Source organism: Coregonus lavaretus (assembly GCF_964263955.1).
Source record: "Coregonus lavaretus genome assembly, chromosome: 14".
Classification (NCBI taxonomy): domain Eukaryota; kingdom Metazoa; phylum Chordata; class Actinopteri; order Salmoniformes; family Salmonidae; genus Coregonus; species Coregonus lavaretus.
In genome coordinates, this window is record NC_140001.1 from 31,780,899 (window position 1) to 31,800,098 (window position 19,200).

Here is a 19,200-nt window from a genome sequence, read left to right on the forward strand (position 1 = left end):
CTCTCTCTGTCTCTCTGTCTCTCTGTCTCTCTCTCTGTCTGTCTCTTGGGTAGATCCGATGGGAGAAGAACATCACATTAGGAGAGCCCCCAGGGTTCCTCTCCACTCTTGGTGGTGGTGAGTACAGTACAATGTCCTTCACTCCATCCCCTACCTCTCCTCTTCTCTATTACAACTTGTTTTAAATGACAATGAGTTATCAATCGTCTTAACTGGGGCTGTATTCAAAAAACTTCTCAGAGTAGGAGTGCTGATCTGGGATCAGTTTTCCCTTTTAGATTATAATGAATGGACAGGGGGACCTGGCCATTCTACTCCTACTCTGAGATGCTTGTGAATACGGGCCGTGGTAACATTTTGGAATAATCAGAATGATAACATTGATAATGATAAAGATATTGTTATTTTTGTTTGTTCAGAACCTCTGTGTATCTAACCTCCCCTGCCCTCCCTGTGCTGCAGTGTGTTCTGGGACCTGTACTGTGCAGCCCCGGAGAGGAGAGAAACGTGTGAGCACTCCAGTGAGGCCAAGGCCTTCCATGACTATGTGAGTCACCATCAACATTACCTCACCCCGTCCTCAACCACAAACACTGCTGCCCCACACTGGTGCCTACTGCTGCCTGACACTGGTGCTAACCAGTGTTCTGCCAGTTTTTTTCAATAGATGTACAATGGATAGGAGTTTAGCGGCTGGATGTAGGCTACCTGGTAGCCTACATCCATATCTCTAAATTAGGGCTGACCCCATTTAGTCTACTGGTCGATTGTTTGGTCGATAGGCTGTTGGTCGACAGAGATTTTTTTGGTCGAGCAGTGGCAAATATATTTTAAAAAATGTATGGCACACGAGACACCTGTCTGATTCACGCCTCTCTGAGTGGACTAATCCATTGCGGAGGCACACCAGTATCACCAGTAGTACATTTATCCTTAATTACCATAATTTTGAATCTACAATGTTTCTTTGGTTACAGTCATTTCTGTTAATGCATTTAATATATTATTATTACAGTCTTACCATTGTCATTGTAGGAGTGGACACGTTTGCAAAGCGCCTAGGCTACACTTGTGAGGAAAATGTTTTGGTTTATTTCATTACATTTACCAGTTGTCAATGTATTCATTGTCTTTTGTTTGGAGCGCTCCTGTCAATCTTGAATAAGGACACGCTTCTGATTACTCATAGAACTAGTCCTAGGCTACCTGGCCTGCGCACAAATGTAGGCTTATAAATGTGCCCATTTGGGGATCTGATACTATTTCTGATTGTCTTAACTCACCATCACTGTGGAGCTTCTCACACAGTAATTTTTTCTTAGCCTCGAAAAGCAAGTAAACCAAGTCTGTTTTTACATCCATTGAGAATGACAATAGTTCCTTAACGTAGCCTATTTGAAAAGGGGAAAAAATGTCATGCTCTGTTGATGGAAATGTCATAAAAAAAGGCCTACCTGATTACTTCTTATCCTTGCGCAAATAGCCTACAGCTGTGTCGGTCTGTCCGGAGCTCACTGGTGCAGGAAACTGAGGGCCCAGAATATTTTATACAATGTTGCAAGTTTGCTAGCATGAGCTTGAGGCAGGACTCAAGTTAATAGTTGATACAATGTTTCAAGTTCGTTGCAGACAGGCCATGCATAGCCAATGTGATTTATAGGATACTTATTTTTATCAGGATATTTTCTACCTGCTGGCTGCAATGTTTTTATTTGTGTCACGTTGTATAATGGGGCGGCAGGTAGCTTAGTGGTTAAGAGCGTTGTACCAGTAACCGAAAGGTCGCTGGTTCTAATCCCCGAGCCGACTAGGTGAAAAATCTGTCGATGTGCCCTTGAGCAAGGCACTTAACCCTAATTGCTCCTGTAAGTCGCGCTGGATAAGAGCGTCTGCTAAATGACCAATTTATTTATTATTTATATAATGATAGGAAGACAGGCGCAGGAATACGTATTAGGGGTTTTATTACTCCACCCAACACAAACACGTATATATATATACAAAAGGGATGTAACCCAAACAAAGAGCGAGGTGTAACCTCTACACAATACACGGGATGAGACCCGTAAACAACAAGAGCACAATACACGGTACTCACGAGACCAACGGACATGGGACAATAATCGACAAGGACAATGGGGAACAGAGGGCACATATATACACATACTAATCAGGGGGAATGGGAACCAGGTGTGCGTAATGAGACAAGACAGTCCGGGGTTGGTGATAATGATCCATGTCAGTGACGCCTAAAAAGCCAGTGACGTAGACCTTCGGAACTGGTGAAATTAATGACAGTACCCCCCCCTTCACGGACCGAGTACGCCGGCCCTCCCTCAATGTCCAGAGGAGGAGGTGGGGCATCACTGGGTCCAGCCTCAGCGAGGGGACCAGGCACCACTGGCCTGAGGAGAGGCCCATGAAAAGTTTGGGTTAATGCAGTAATCAACAGCGAGTTGCAAACGGTACGTTACCTCATTAACCCTCCTCAGGACTTTAAACGGCCGCACAAACTGCGGGCTCAGCTTCCGGCAGGGCAAGCGGAGGGGCAGGTTCCGGGTGGAGAGCCAGACCCGGTCGCCTGGAGAGAAAACAGGCACCTCACTGCGGTGGCGGTCGGCCTGTTCCTTGTGCCGACGCACGGCCCACTGGAGACGAGTGTGCACAGCGTTCCAGATCTCCTCATGAGCCTCGGTCTGGCTCAGATGCCGAGGTGCCAGGGCCGGCTGATACCCCAACACGCACTGGAAAGGAGTGAGGTTAGTGGAGGAGTTGCGGAGGGAATTCTGCACGTACTCAGCCCCAGGTAGAAAATCCTCCCACTCCCCCGGCCGGTCCTGACAGTAACACCTCAGGAACCTGCCCACTTCCTGATTGACCCTCTCCACCTGCCCATTAGCTTGAGGACGGTACCCGGAGGTGAGACTGACCGTGAACGCTTTCCATGAACGCTTTCCATACGAGTGAGGTGAACTGAGGACCACGGTCTGACACAATGTCCTCAGGGATCCCGTAGTGCCGAAAGATGTGCGTAAAAAGAGCCTCCGCGGTTTGCATGGCCGACGGGAGCCCAGGCAGAGGAAGGAGGAGACAAGCTTTGGAAAACCGGTCCACAACAACGAGAACAGTGGTGTTCCCCTGGGAGGGGGGAAGGTCAGTGACAAAGTCCACCGAGAGGTGAGACCAGGGTCGTTGTGGAACCGGCAGGGGAAGGAGCTTTCCATAAGGGAGGTGTCTGGGCCCACCTCCATTGGCTCTGGTCACGGAGCAGGTGTAGCCATGGGCTCCGGATTAAGCGCAGGTCTTCGTCGGGACTGCAGGAGGTTGTCCAACCGGATCGCCATGCTGATGAGCTGGTCGAGTGACAGGTTGTCATCACGGCAGGCTAACTCCATCTGTACCTCCTCCTGCAGTCCGCTTTGGAACACAGTGACCAGAGCCGACTCGTTCCATCCGGTGGAGGCCGCGATGGTCCGGAACTCCAGTGCGAACTCCGAGGCGGTCCTAGATCCCTGGCGTAGTCGGAGTAGACGCTCACCCCCCTTTCGGCCCTCCTCAGGATGATCAAACACAGAGCGGAAGAGGAGGGCGAAGCGCTCGTAGGACTCGACCTCGGGTCCGCCCGTTTCCCAAACCGTGGCACCCCAGTCCAGGGCCCGTCCGGTCAGTGACTGTGGCAACCCTGTCTCTCCTGGAGACAGCCTCTGCGTAGCAAGCGAGGTAAAGGTCGCATTGCAGAAGGAATCCCTTGCATCTCGCTGGTGTGCCGTCAAAGCGCTCTGGGAGGGACAGGGTTATTCCGCGGACCAGCTCAGATGGGACGGAGGCAGGTAGTGGTCGTGTTGGGGCTGGTGCCGGAACCAGTACTGGAGACTGGAGGGACTACGCTTTCCCTTCTAACCGCAGGATGGTTGCCAGCACGCTGTCCATGGCACTGCCGAGTCTGGAGAGACAGTCGGAATGAGCAGCAGTACCGGGGGGATCTATTTTTACATATTGGCAATGGCAATAGAAGTTACTTTTAGATTTGTATCATTTTCATTTAGATAGAATTTGGATTAACCACGACATTGATTTTGAGATATGGCGACTTTATTATAAATTAAATGAAACTATTGCACGACAATGTGCATATGAAAATCAAAACTGGCACGCAGATCAGTAGAACTGGTACGATAACTTGGCACTTCAGGAGCTTAATGGCAGAATCTGCCAAGGCCAGCAGCAGCGGGCAGCGGCAGGAGGAGGGTCTGGATGGGAACAGGTTTTTTTCTTCTGGTTTTAATTGCAGTGCTTAAAGCATCAGGCAAAGTAGCCTACATAGTGTACATAGTTGATTTTATTCAAACATAGAAATATACACGTTTAAAAATGTCGACCAAGACCCCTGCAGGGTTCTCTCTTCTCTCTCTCTCTCTCTCTCTCTCTCTCTCTCTCTCTCTCTCTCTCTCTCTCTCTCTCTCTCTCTCTCTCTCTCTCTCTCTCTCTCTCTCTCTCTCTCTCTCTCTCTCTCTCTCTCTCTCTCTCTCTCTCTCTCTCTACCTCAATCCTGCTGCAGGCCGAGTGGGAAACTACTCCCCCCACAGACCCCCTCTCACTCTGGGTTTAGCAATGGCCGAACGGGGAGTAGGGAGCGAGAATGGTAGTTGGAGGCATATAGGGAGGTCGGGGCACTGTGCACAGTGTGAGGTGGAGTGTGTGGAAGAGAGGTGTGCGTGTGTGTGTATTTGTGTGTGCAGTGTGGGTGCAGGAAGATGATGCTGATGCTGGTGATGATGCTGTGTGAGGAATAGGCTCCTGGGAAACGAAGCAGCAGCACTGTGATGATGTCATCCTGGCTCTGGGGAGAGGAGCGCTGGAGGGCTGCCCGACCTCTGAGCCCTGAGATAGAGAAGGGGTGGGGGGGGTGGGGGGGGGGTAGAGAAGGAGGGGAGGAAGTGGGAGTGAGAGAGTGAGGAATGGAAAGGGAGGGTGAGGGAGAGAGAGAGGGAGAGGGAGAGAGAATGAAGGGGAGAGAACAAGGGGGAGAGTGGGAGAGGGAGAGTGGGGGATGGAAATGGAAATGGAGTGAGAGGGGGAGAGAAGGAAGGGGAGTGGGAAAGTGGGGGATGGAAAGGGAGAGAGCTATGAAGAGAGAGAAAGTGGGAGAGAGAGAGATGGCGAGAGAGAGAGGGAGATGGAGAGGGGGAGGCTGGACAGCGGCAGCATGAATCTGAGGCACAGAAAGAGGGAAGGAATGGAAGGAAGGGAGGAATCTCACCTTGCCCATTCCCTCTTCATCCTGCCTCCTCTAAATCTTACTGGTAACAACACCACACACAGTCTAACTACTTAACTTCATAGAGAGAAACACAATTACTGGCAACAATTAATCTTTAGAAAACTCCACAATTTCAGCTTCTTCTATTACTTTCGGAAAATGCATCAATTAAGTACAGGCATACATGTGGTGAGCAAAATAAATGGCACAGAAAATGTGTCCATGTTCTTCTTCTGGATGTAATCTATGGGTTGTAATTAGCTAGGGTCACTTTCAATTAACGGTGATTGTGAGATCCAATCAGCACTGATCTACCACACAGATAATGTAGCTACTTTACACAGCTCAATTAACAGAGATGAGGAGACCATTATGGTCGGCCCTATTGAAAAAGGAAAACACCTTGATTTGATGCAGATCGTCATTTGTTTCAATCGTGTGACTTTGAGGCTGATGAAGATGTAATCAGACATATTTGTGGTAATTCTTTTCAGATAGATAATTACTGTTCGGGAGATAGATGGATAGAGAGAGTTGAGTCAGTTCTTTAAAGATACTTCCTGTGCTCAGCTCATTCCATGGTGTCAATGCTTTGGTGTCCATCTGTATTACTATACTATTATGTATTGTATTATCTGTGTGTCTGTGTGTGTACTTGCATATGTGAGCTTGCATGTGTGTGTGTGTATGTGTGTGTGTGTGTGTGTGTGTGTGTGTGTGTGTGTGTGTGTGTGTGTGTGTGTGTGTGTGTGTGTGTGTGTGTGTGTGTGTGTGTGTGTGTGTGTGTGTGCGTGCGTGCGTGCATGCATGCTCAACTGTGTGTGTGTACATGTGTGTGTGTATACATTATGTGTCTGACGTGAGCCGGTATTCCAGGAACTCCAGGGAAAAGTGAGGGAAGAAAAGAGTGATGAATGAAGTGAGGAGTCCTGCTGTATTGATTTCCATCTTCAGTCTGGGTGTTTCAGCCAGGGAAGCAGCGTTTACAGTTCTGCTAAGTGCTTTTTCAATTTAATTCGAGGAGGGACATGGAGTCATCAAAACAAGCTATTTTTACATTCTTTCGATCAGCTCGGAAATGGACCAATTAGAAACTAACTCACAGAATATTGCTTTTCTGTCTTTCAAGCAAGATTATAATAGTTTTGGACTTTTATTGGATTTTATTTCAAATTCAGTTTAGTTTCAGTTAGTTTTCACACCGTATTTGCTAGTTTCGATTTAGTTTTAGTTGTATAAAACTATTTCTATTTAGTTTTTATATTTATTTTTTTCAGTTTTAGTGTTAGGGATGGAAAGCAGGCGTGGGAGGCTAGGAGCCATTGGTGTTGTATAGTTTTTTGGGATGTCACTACTTTCAACTGGGGGGCAGTAATGCATAAGGTGATGGGTCAGGTCATAGGTAAGGTTAGGTTGAAATGATTAAGTCAATCTCATTGTGACTTTGATTTAAAAAGAATATGTCCGAGACTGGAGCAAAAATAAGGACGAAGGAAACTTTCTCTCGCCCATGTTTACACCAATCCAATGCTTTTAACTTTAGTAGTACATGTAAGAATCAAGTCAGCTACTTAGCCATTTTCCCCCCTGTTAGCTAGTGATAGTTAGTGATAGTGATCAAAGATGATCTATATACTTACAAGATACTGGACTGACCACTCTAACAATGGGAATAAATGACCAGAAAGGCAGGCGGGAGAGGGCAGGATCAGGCGGGGACATTCTAGCCAATGAGAGGGCAGATACGTGTGTGAACAACAGGAACAATGCTGATATAATTTTTTTTCTCTCAAAGTTGCTGGAATGCCAACTTACACTGAGTGTACAAAACATTAGGAACACCTTCCTAATATTTAGTTGCTCCCCCTTTTGCCCTCAGAACAGCCTCAATTAATCGGGGCATGGACTCTACAAGGTGTCGAAAGCGTTCCACAGGGTTGCTGGACCATGTTGACTCCAATTCTTCCCACAATTGTGTCAAGTTGGCTTGTGTCAAGTAGGCTGGTAGTGGATCTCTACTCTGAATAGCTCATTCCATCTCATCCCACAGATGCTCAATTGGATTGAGATCTGGTGACTGGGCAGGCCACTGCAGTAAAATGAATTCACTGTTATGTTCATGTTTTTGTTTTCGTTTCAGTTTTCATTTACTATAATATCCTTGCTTTCAAGAATAAGACTTCAATCCACACAGGTCAATGAGATTGTTCCTGACGATTCTATGAGAGGTTGGAAGGTAACAAAGAAGCGGGATGATTCTCAGTGTCATGTGGTGACACTATAATGCTGTGCCAATGTTTTCCCATAACAGGTCCACAACAGTCATACTCTGTTAGTTTGATCTCTGGATTGGGCCTGTAAAGGGAACCATGTAGCATCACTCACCTCTCTAGTTTCTGACCCATTTTCTAACATTTAATCCAGCTCTTTCTTGAGCCATGATAAGTACTAGTCTCGTTTGTAGCTGTGTCTCCAATCTCCATCACACAGAGTACCACTATAAGCCTAGCAAGCCAGGCCAGGCTATGTAGGCACCACTCACCTCTACCCTACTTCTTGCCAGCTAATCCTGCCTCTGTGTCTAGCTCTAATAGGTACCACTCATCTAGCTGACTTCTATCCCATTTCTTATCATGTTAATCCCCCTACCTTTTTGAAACAATGGTCTATTCTTGTTCTGCTTTATTGATATCACACTGTTATCAGAACTAATTTCTTTGTGATCACAGGGAGTTGAACACAAACATGAGCAAATTAAACAGGATGGAAAGAGAATCATGCCAGCATGAAATTGCTTGTAAGACCTGTGAAAGCAACTCAAGCATGTTAACAAAGCCCCCCACACACACACAACTTTGGGTAGAAACTGACATTTAAACACTGTTTTCTTATTGACGAATTCCACATTTTACAAAGGCTATGTGTGTGTGTGTGTGTGTGTGTGTGTGTGTGTGTGTGTGTGTGTGTGTGTGTGTGTGTATGTGTGTGTATATGTTGGTGTATGTGTGTGAGGATGTATGTACAGTACAATATAAAGAGTTCCTCAGATGTTGGTTGTTATCATGTTGTGCGTGTGCTTTATAAATTCAACTGTGTGTGTGTGTCAAATCGAATCCAATTGTATTCGTCACATGCTTCCTTAAACAACAGGTGTAGACTTAACAGTGAAATCCTTACTTATGGGCCCTTCCCAACAATGCAGATAGAAAGAAAATAGAGAAATAATAGAAAAGTAAAACACTTAATAATAAAAGTAATAATAATGTGTGTTTGTGTGAACAGAGTGCTCATCCAGCATGAAAGACTGTTTCTCAGCCAGACAAGAACAAGTGCCAATCAGGGTTGTAACTAGAAGGAGTACAGCTACGAGCGGAAGTTACTTTTCTTAGCAGGTTAGGAGAGCACATTAGCTAACCCTAATCCTTTTCCTAACCTTAACCTAAGTATCCTAACCTTATACGTTAATTATCCTAACCTGCTGCATTAATTATCCTAACCTGCTGCATTAATTATCCTAACCTGCTACGAAAAAGTCACTTCTGTTCGTAGCTTTTCTCGCTCTAGTCAGTACTGCCAATAAGGCTTCAGGCTGCTAAGCTAGGCGTTGCGGTGCGGTGGGGAGCCTGCCTGTGGTATCACTGGGAGAGATAGGGGAGGATGTCAGCTCTGACACTGTGCCGTTAGGGAGGAGAGCAGATCAAGCACAAGGCAACCTCTGACGAAGCGATCTCTCTGGAAGTACAAGATCTCACACATACAGACACACTCATTTCCTCACGCATTGACAGACACACAGGCCAGGAATGATACATACACACATGCATGCATATTCAACCAATACCTGCACAAGCCTCACAACCCCTTTCTATCCCCCCAGACACAGGCAGGTATTTTTGGGAGCCTCTGGCAGGGATCCAGAGAAAGTAGGGAAAGTAGGGTGTGGTAGCTGGACACCAAGGGTTGGGACTGCTCTGTTTAACTGGAAACACCCCTGTCCTGATGTGACCCTGTCCCCTACGTACACACACACACACACACGCGCGCGCACACACACACACAGTGACACTACTCTCCCACTAGCAAACAGTCAGAGTCATTCCTCATGAAACCCAGACAAAAAAAATACCATGATTTTGGGGATTTTCACTAAATGTAATCCATAGAATAGGCTTTTGGAGGAAGGATTGTTGACATATATTTTACATTTGTATCTAAAAGCAAAATTGAGAAATAATTAAATAATTAAAGTTGGCATATCTATGACATTTTGGCCTTACTCAGGACTCCTTTAGGACTCCATAATGTTTAATATGTAGGTGCTAAAAAAGATTGGTGTCATATGAAGCTTTACCACTTGCTCTGTAATATGAGTAGTATTTTGATTAAAACATGAATATTGAAAAAAAAAATTTTTTGATTTACCATAAAATACTCTACAGGCATATCAAAGTTCCAGAATGGGATCTCTGCTAGTTTTAAAATTATGGCCCATTTTATAGAGAAATCAGTATAGTAGGCAATGTACAGTAACCAATCACAGCCCTTCTTTTACTTGTATCATTGCACATCCTGCAAATCACCAGCAGATGGCAACCATTTTTTATCCATTTTCACAGTCACTCTGTTGGTAATGCTTACAAATTGAATCATAACTCTTATACTGGCAGAGATCCCACTCCAGAACATTTATATTCCCGTAGAATATATTATGTTCAACAATATATGAAAACATTTGCCAAATCAAAAAATGATATATTTTCAATATTAATGTTAATATTTTTCAATATTAATAAATTAATGTAAAAAAAAGTTATTGAAATCAAAATATTACTCATATTACAGAGCAGTCGGTAAAGCTTCATATGACACCAATATTTGCTTTGTAACACCTACAGATGAAACACTATGGAGTCTTAAAGGAGGTCTGGGTAAGGCCAAAATGTCATAAATATGCCAACTTTTATCAATTATTTATCAATTATGCTTTAAAAAATTTCAAATATATGTCAACAATCCTTCCTTCAAATGACTATTTTATGAATGACATTTTGTGAAAATCCCTCAAATCATGGTCTGTTTTTGTCTGGGTTTCGTGAGGAATCACTCCAATGACTCTCAATGTCTGTGTGTGTGCCTGTGTTTTCCTGCCTGTTAGTACAAGCTGACCAGAGTGCATTTCTGTGGCTGTGATGGCCTCATCACCTTATTACATTCCCCAATCATGACATCACTTACCAGGGCACAATGTACTTAGAAAGAACACACACACAATAAGGAAAACAACAAGATAAAGTATCTTAATAGGGCGCTGGGCCACCACAAACCATTCAAGATCCCCCCACACTCCACACTACACACCCCCAAACCTCCCCCATGTGTAGGCGCGTACAATTTGGTTTTTTGTTGATGGTGGGGGAAAACACTGTCTTAGGCGCCGCTCCTGAATCTCCCATAATTTTTCAATTGGGTTGAGATCTGGTGACAGAGACGGCCATGGCATATGGTTTACATCATTTTCACGCTCATCAAACCATACAGTGAAGACTCGTGCCCTGTGGATGGGGGCATAGCCATGGTAGCCCAAATTAAGGCCTGCCAAGCATGACCCTAAGCATGGGATGTTAATTGCTTAATTAACTCAGGAACAACACCTGTGTGGAAGCACCTGCTTTGTATCCCTCGTTTACGCAAGTGTTTCCATTATTTTGGCAGTTACCTGTATAAACGCACACACACTGCACGCACGCACACACACTGTGTGTGCATACGGTATACATAAACCTAAAGATCTTTCTGTTTGTAACATTTGATTCTATTCCATGATTGCCTGTCAGCATTGAAGAAAGGTGATTTTATGTATATTTTTCTGAGCAGGATAAATGTGTGTTTACATTTTGTGTATATCACATAAGCACATTATAGGGACAGACTCTTGGATCTCCTGGCTTAGAGCATTGTGGGTGCCAAGCTTATTGGTGGACCAATGGGGGGTGGAGGAGATGGTTGTGTGGGGGGTCGGAGGGACCCCCAGTCTGTTTCCAGGCAACAGAGCCCTTCTCCTCTCCTCCAGTCTCCTCTACTCTCCTGTTTTTAAACCTAGCTGAGGAGCAGTGTGGGGTGACTCATGGCAGTATCACCACCGGGGTGGGGGGGGGGGGGGGGGGAGAGAGAGAGAGAGAGAGAGAGAGATTACATGGGAACAGATACGGAGCTGTTTTTAGCAGAATGAGAATGTGATTGTCTTTTAACAGGAGTGCTAACATTGAGAATAGTTCACAGACCATAGCAGATAGATGTCAACTGACAAGCTGATAGCTTGTGTGTTAGCAGCTGATTTGTAAACCACTGTCTACAACTTTATGAATTTCATATAATGTTAAACTATAACTTCTCTCTTCAATAACTACATTTTGCTCGCTTACTGTTTTCGCTCCGTCTGCCTTTCTAACAGACAGACATTGTTACAATAAACGGACTATCTTCAGATAAGTCGCCACTCTTTATCTCTCATTCTCTCTCTCTATCTCTCCCTTTCGCTTTCCCTCCTCCCTCTCTGTCTTTCTCCGTCTCTCTTTCTTATCTTGCTCTCTCCCTCTCTCCTCTCTCCCTCTCTCCTCTCTCCTCTCTCTCTCTCTCTCTCTCGCTCTCTCTCTCTCTCTCTCTCTCTCTCTCTCTCTCTCTCTCTCTCTCTCTCCTCTCTTCTCGCTCTCTCCCCCTCCTCTCTCCATCTCCCTCTGTGGTAAATAATAATAATAATAATATGCCATTTAGCAGACGCTTTTATCCAAAGCGACTTACAGTCGTGCGTGCATACATTTTTTTGTGTATGGGTGGTCCCGGGGATCGAACCCACTACCTTGGCGTTACAAGCGCCGTGCTCTACCAGCTGAGCTACAGAGGTCTCTTGCACTATCATGCCTGTAGTCTAGCAGTCCCCAAGGGTGTGTTTTCCGCTGCTGTGTCATGCTGGGTCGTGTCACGCAGGTATTTGGACATGTCGGGGAGACGTGTTTGCGCTCAGCTGCTCAGTGGTGGGCTGGGATGAGAATGAGGGCAGTGGGGAGGACAGGGAGTGGGGAGGACAGGGGCAGAGGTGAGTTGGGCTGAGGACTGAGGGCAGAGGGGAGGACAGGGCCACGGGAGGAGGGGAGGACATGGGCTGGGGTGAGGACTGAGGGCAGGGGGGAGGACAGGGCCATGGGAGGAGGGGTGGACATGGGCAGGGGTAGGCTGGGGTGAGGACTGTGGGCAGGGGGGGGACATGGGCAGGGGTGGGGTGAGGGCAGGGAAAGAGGTATGGGGAAGGACATCGGTGGCAGGTTATCTCTGTGACCCAAAGTGGTTGTGGTGGTGTAGACTGACAGCCAAATCTCACCATAACAGTCTCTGACAAACAGTATCTACGTCCCAAATGGCAAACCTATTCCTTATAATATAGGGAATAAATTATAGTGCACTACTTTTGATAGAGTGTATCTGACTAAGGAGGTGGAGAGTGATAGAGGACAGACTGGAATACCCCCATCCATTTATTGTGCCGCACCCTCCGCTGTCAATCCTTCTCTCTCACTTTCCCCTGATACAAAAACACTTTTTCCACATTTTGTTACGTTACAGCCTTATTCTAAAATGGATTAAATAGTTATTTTTTTGCTCATCAATCTACACACAATACCCCATAATGACAAAGCAAACCAGGTTTTTAGAATTGTTTGCAAATGTATTATCCCCCCGTGTAGCTCAGTTGGTAGAGCATGGCGCTTGCAACACCAAGGTTGTGGGTATGATTCCCACGGGGGGGGCAGTATGAAAATGTATGTACTCACTAATTGTAAGTCGCTCTGGATAAGAGCGTCCGCTAAATGACAAAAAAAAGAAAAGAAAAAAGAAAGTATGAATAAAAAATTGAAATATCACATTTACATAAGTATTCAGACCCTTTACTCAGTATACTGTTGAAGCACCTTTGGCAGCGATTACAGCCTCAAGTCTTCTTGGGTATGACGCTACAAGCTTGGCACACCTGTATTTGGGGAGGTTCTCCCATTCTTCTCTGCAGATCCTCTCAAGCTCTGTCAGGTTGGATGGGGAGCGTCACTGCACAGCTATTTTCAGGTCTCTCCAGAGATGTTCGATCGAGTTCAACTCTGGCTGGGCCACTAAAGGACATTCAGAGACTTGTCCCGAAGCCACTCCTGCGTTGTCTTGGCTGTGTGCTTAGGGTCGTTGTCCTGTTGGAAGGTGAACCTTCGCCCCAGTCTGAGGTCCTGAGCGCTCTGGAGCAGGTTTTCATCAAGGATCTCTCAGAACTTTGCTCCGTTGATCTTTCCCTCGATCCTGACTAGTCTCCCAGTCCCTGCCGCTGAAAAACATCCCCACAGCATGATGCTGCCACCACCATGCTTCACCGTAGGGATGGTATTGGCCAGGTGATGAGCGGTGCCTAGTTTCCTCCAGACGTGACGCTTGGCATTCAGGCCAAATACTTCAGTCTTGGTTTCATCACACCAGAGTGCTTTAGGTGCCTTTTGGCAAACTCCAAGAGGACTGTCATGTGCCTTTTACTGAGGAGTGGCTTCCGTATGGCCACTCTACCATAAAGGCCTGATTGTGGAGTCCTGCAGAGATGGTTGTCCTTCTGGAAGGTTCTCCCATCTCCACAGAGGAACTCTGGAGCTCTGTCAGAGTGACCATCGGGTTCTTGGTCACCTCCCTGATCAAGGCCCTTCTCCTCCGATTGCTCAGTTTGGCCGGGCGGCCAGCTCTATGAAGAGTCTTGGTGGTTCCAAATTGATGGAGGCCACTGTGTTCTTGGGGACCTTCAATGCTGCAGAAATGTTTTGGTACCCTTCCCCAGATCCTGTCTCGACACAATCCTGTCTCGGAGCTCTACGGAACATTTTATTTTGACCTCATGGCTTGGTTTTTGCTCTGACATGCACTGTCAACTGTGGGACCTTATATAAACAGGTATGTGCCTTTCCAAATCATGTCTAATCAATTGCATTTACCACAGGTGGACTCCAATCAAGTTGTAGAAACATCTCAAGGATGATCAATGGAAACAGGATGCACCTGAGCTCAATTTCGAGTCTCATAGCAAAGGGTCTGAATACTTATATAAATAAGGTATTTCTGTTTTTTATTTTGAATACATTTGCAAACATTTCTGAAAACCTGTTTTCGCTTTGTCATTATGGGGTATTGTGTGTGGATTGATGAGGAAAAACATGTATTTAATCCATTTTAGAATAAGGCTGTAACGTAACAAAATGTGGAAAGAATGGGATCTGAATACTTTCTGAATGCACTGTATCATAGTACCACAGAATCCACCCAGGACAGTATCTTTCCTCCATCTGAAGATATTTGATATTAACTCCACCTCACTAGGACTTTAGTCTCTTCTCCTCTGTGCTCAGTCTAAATCTCTTCTTTGCGTTGGAAGACCAGGTCAGATAGTGGAAGAGTAGTGCAGTACAGTGCAGCTCCTAGCCTATCATTTACTCTCAAATCTGTATCTGACACAGCATCTGCCCACAGACCCACCTCTCATATTATACTCTGTGTGTGTGTGTGTGTGTGTGTGTGTGTGTGTGTGTGTGTGTGTGTGTGTGTGTGTGTGTGTGTGTGTGTGTGTGTGTGTGCACGTGCGTGTGTTATACTACTTTGGCTTTATGGCTGAGAGATGTTTACGATGGCTGATAATGACATCAGTGATAAAAGGAATGCAGTCAGTCAGGGTCCTAGCTCCTACTGCTGCAGATGCTGCTGATGCTGCTGTAGACCCACCTTCAATTACCTGAGTGAGAGAGCAGGTATTGTACATACTGTATATCAACATTGTCCTGTGACGGAACAGTACAGGGGCTGTTTGGGTTATTATGCTGGAGAGCAGTGTGACTAGCAGGGACGGCCTGTTCAATAGGGCGATATGGGCGACGCACTGCCAAACGGGAAAAGGAAGGGATTTTTTTTCTAATCAATTATATCACGGCAACAGTAGTTATCAGTGTTGTAATCTATACGTCTGATCTGCCACAGTGCCACACTGCCACTAAATGTCGAATCAGGCTAAAGTCGTGCTTCAAATGGCTCCACCCCCTTTTGGGGCGATTTCAGTCAGATTGAAAATCGCCCAGAACTTCTGTCATAGACTCCCATGTAAAATCTATTTTTTTCAAATTTCAGAGCCTTCAATACAATCTCAATGGGTGTCTGTGGGCTTGCACTTACGCGCTTTCGTCATACGTTACGTAACCATAAACGTAACTGAGAAAAGAGTGGATTGTTTGAAAGAAGTTCCTTTTTGTAGGCGAACAAATGAAGATAAATTGGCAACGAAACAATTAGGACCTCCCAGACCAAATTTAATAATTCAACAGGTTTCTACTAAAGGCGGAAAGTCCTACACCCGAGGATTTTCCAAAAATTGGTACGAACGAAAAAAGACATTGCCACTCACTCAACTGGATGACGAGGGATACAGGCTAGCTGTCCGCCGCCACAACGATGAGGTTAGTGTTGATAATCACAAGTTTACTGGATGTGGATATGGTGTAATAAAGGCAGTTTATTCAGAGGTAAATATATCTGGAATCGCGTTCACGGACCCGTTCGTCAAACTCTTAGGGAGCTATAAATTAAGCCCCATTACTTACCATATCAGATAAGAGAAATTGCTGCAGCTACATATATTTTACATCCTGGCCCTACATAGTTCACTATTTGCATCACTTACCAAAATATTACATGTGGTCATATATGCTTGGAAAGTGGAGATGCCATAGAACGTCAAAAAAGTAAACATTGCTGGAGACACATTGACGTTTTGGAGAAGACATCGCGTTTGCTAGCGAAGAGATTTGTTGTGGCAAATGAACTTGGGCTGGGAATTGCCAGGAACCTCACGATAAGATATATGCATCAGCATTGCGAGTCTCATGATTCTATACGTATTGCGATTCGATACTGTGATTTTATTGCGCACCATATGTCTGTTGCAGAGGGATCAGAAAGCCATGAGAACGAGTTTTGATCAGTCATGGAAATAAAAGTGCTGAAAACAAATTGGCTCCCAATGTGAAAAGATTGAGAACAAGCTATGAAGGAACAATAATGGTGTTTTGGTGCAGGTACAGCCAACTAGCGCTAAAATATTGCGATATTGTCAATACAGTATATCGTAAAGTATCACTATGTAACTCGATTTCTTTCACCCCAATCCCTCAAATTAACGGTAAATAACTGAATTGTTTGCCCCACATTTAGCTAAGATGATTAGCTAGCCAGCTAAAATGTTTTAGTTAGTTAGCAGTCGCATCTACAATAGTTTACTGTCAATAACATGTCTCCAAAAATGACGTGGTGTCTCCAATTGTGTTGACATTTTACAATTGCAATGCGCATCCATGAGTATCCACTTTCTGTAGCTCAGCTGGTAGAGCATGGTGCTTGTAACGCCAAGGTAGTGGGTTCGATCCCCGGGACCACCCATACACAAAAATGTATGCACGCATGACTGTAAGTCGCTTTGGATAAAAGCGTCTGCTAAATGGCATATTATTATTATTATTATTATTATTATTATTATCTGAAGAGAGCCCCGAAACATTGTGTGCAGACATTTTATGCAATAAATGAAGTAGGTTCAATCTAGTAGTTCTGATCTTCTGATTGGTCCTGATGAGTTGGGCGAGGTCCCCTGCAGGCTACTGTCACTGTTGCATTGGCTCTGAGTCGGGTTCTCTGTCTTCAAATGTTCAGCCTAAGAGAGGGGATTTTTGTGTGTGTGTGTGTGTGTGTGTTTAACAGTGATGATGTGTGTGTGTGTGTGTGTGTTTAACAGTGATGATGTGTGTGTGTGTGTGTTTGTGTGTGTGTGTGTCCTCAGAGCAAGAACTCGTGAGTTGGAAGAACTGAGAGGCCTATGGCGTGGGTGTTGTCCTTGGCCACCTGCTGACAAGGCTGACAAGATAGGACCCTTTTGTCCATTGTTATTGGATAGGAACAGAACTTATAACCAGCTCCTGACCTAAATAGATCTTAGCACAACATTTTACTCAACATATCATATTCCATATTCACTATAACAAATATATTTACTACGACATTAGCAAGAACCGCCACATCCTCAGCCGGCTAATCCAGTGTGTGAAGTTTTGCGGAGTGTTTGAGTTAGCTTTGCGAGGCAAAGATGAAACTGAGGGCTCCACCAACCCTGGTAAGCCAACACTTTTGAGATCAGTCAATAAATGCTTCTGGTATTGACTTATATGCTGCCCCTGTCTTCATGTTGTTGCTGGACATATCTTTTTTTAAATGTGTGTAGGTCACCTAAATCATCAGAAAAATTGCCCCTCCTGAGAATTTTTTCAGGAGCCGCCACTGGTGACTAGGGTGACCACATGTCCCGGATTGTACAGGACAGTCCCGCGTCCTGCAACCAAACAATCATGTCCCGCATTTTATCAAAAACAAACACTTTTTTTTTTGTCCCGTATTTCAGTCAGACTTCATATTCATTTGATGAGAATTGACATTCCAACCGGTCTCTTTTGCAGTCACGGTGCGCTTATGACAAAATATACACTGAGTGTACAAAACATTAGGAACACCTGCTCCATGCCTATGTGCCATCCAGAGGGTGAATGGGCAAGACAAATTATTTAAGTGCCTTTGAACAGGGTATGGTAGTAGGTGCCAGGTGCACCGTTTTGAGTGTGTCAAGAACTGCAATGCTGCTGGGTTTTTCATGCTCAACAGTTTCCTGTGTGTATCAACAATGATCCACCACCCAAAGGGCATCCAGCCAACTTGACACAACTCTGGGAAGCATTGGAGTCAACATGGACCATCATCCCTGTGGAACGCTATCGACACCTTGTAGAGTCCATGCCCTGACGAATTGAGGCTGTTCTGAGGGCTAAAAGGGGTGCAACCCAATATTAAGAAGGTGTTCCTAATGTTTTGTACACTCATTGTATATCATAAGGATGTGGTACTGGTGATGTTAAAGGCCCAATGCAGCCATTTCTATCTGAACATCAAATTATTTCTGGGTAACAATTAAGTACCTTACTGTTTTCAGTCAAAATGGTCAAAAATAAACAAAAATAGCTTCTTACCAAGAAGCTGTTATTGGCAGAAAGGTTTGGAATTCTTTCTTATTGGTCTATTAACAAATTGACCGTCTGGTGATGTCACCAAGCAGCCCAAAACACTATCCCACCAAAATAGGCTGAAATTACAGGATTTCTTTTCAGACAGCTCTTACACTAAAAGGGAATTATGATCATTTTCACAATTGCACAGTATTTTTCCAACCTCATAGTGTGAAAATATACACTATATATACTAAAGTATGTGGACAACCATTCAAATTAGTGGATTCGGCTATTTCAGCCACACCAGTTGCTGACAGGTGTATAAAATCAAGCACACAGCCATGCAATCTCCATAGACAAACATTGGCAGTAGAATGGCCTTACTGAAGAGCTCAGTGACTTTCAACGTGGCACCGTCATAGAATGCCACCTTTCCAACAAATCAGTTCGTCAAATTTCTGCCCTGCTAGAGCTGCTCCAGTCAATTGTAAGTGCTGTTATTGTGAAGTGGAAACGTCTAGGAGCAACTACGGCTCTGTCGCGAAGTGGTAGGCCACACAAGCTCACAGAACGGGACTGCCGAGTGCTGAAGCGCGTAGCGCGTAAAAATCGTCTGTCCTCGGTTGCTACACTCACCACCGAGTTCCAAACTGCCTCTGTAAGCAACATCAGTGCAATAACTGTTCGTCAGGAGCTTCATGAAATGGGTTTCAATGGCCTAAGATCACCATGCGCAATGCCAAGCTTCGGCTAGTAAGTGCCAAATCTCCTTGTGACAGGGGGAATGGAAACTTGTTGTATGCAACAGGGAGTGGCAATTGAATTCAACCTTCA

General features: G+C 45.0%; 1 protein-coding gene across 1 annotated transcript in view; it reads left to right on the forward strand.

Annotated features, from left to right (window-relative positions):
* The window catches only part of LOC311141299 (single-stranded DNA-binding protein 2-like), a 106,227-nt gene that overhangs the window by 47,852 nt on the left and 39,175 nt on the right, over positions 1 to 19,200 (forward strand). The window contains exons 2-3 of the mRNA XM_084176594.1: positions 54 to 117; positions 463 to 547. Of these exons, the coding sequence (XP_084032720.1) occupies positions 54 to 117; positions 463 to 547 (149 nt within the window). The remainder of the gene's footprint in view (positions 1 to 53; positions 118 to 462; positions 548 to 19,200) is intronic.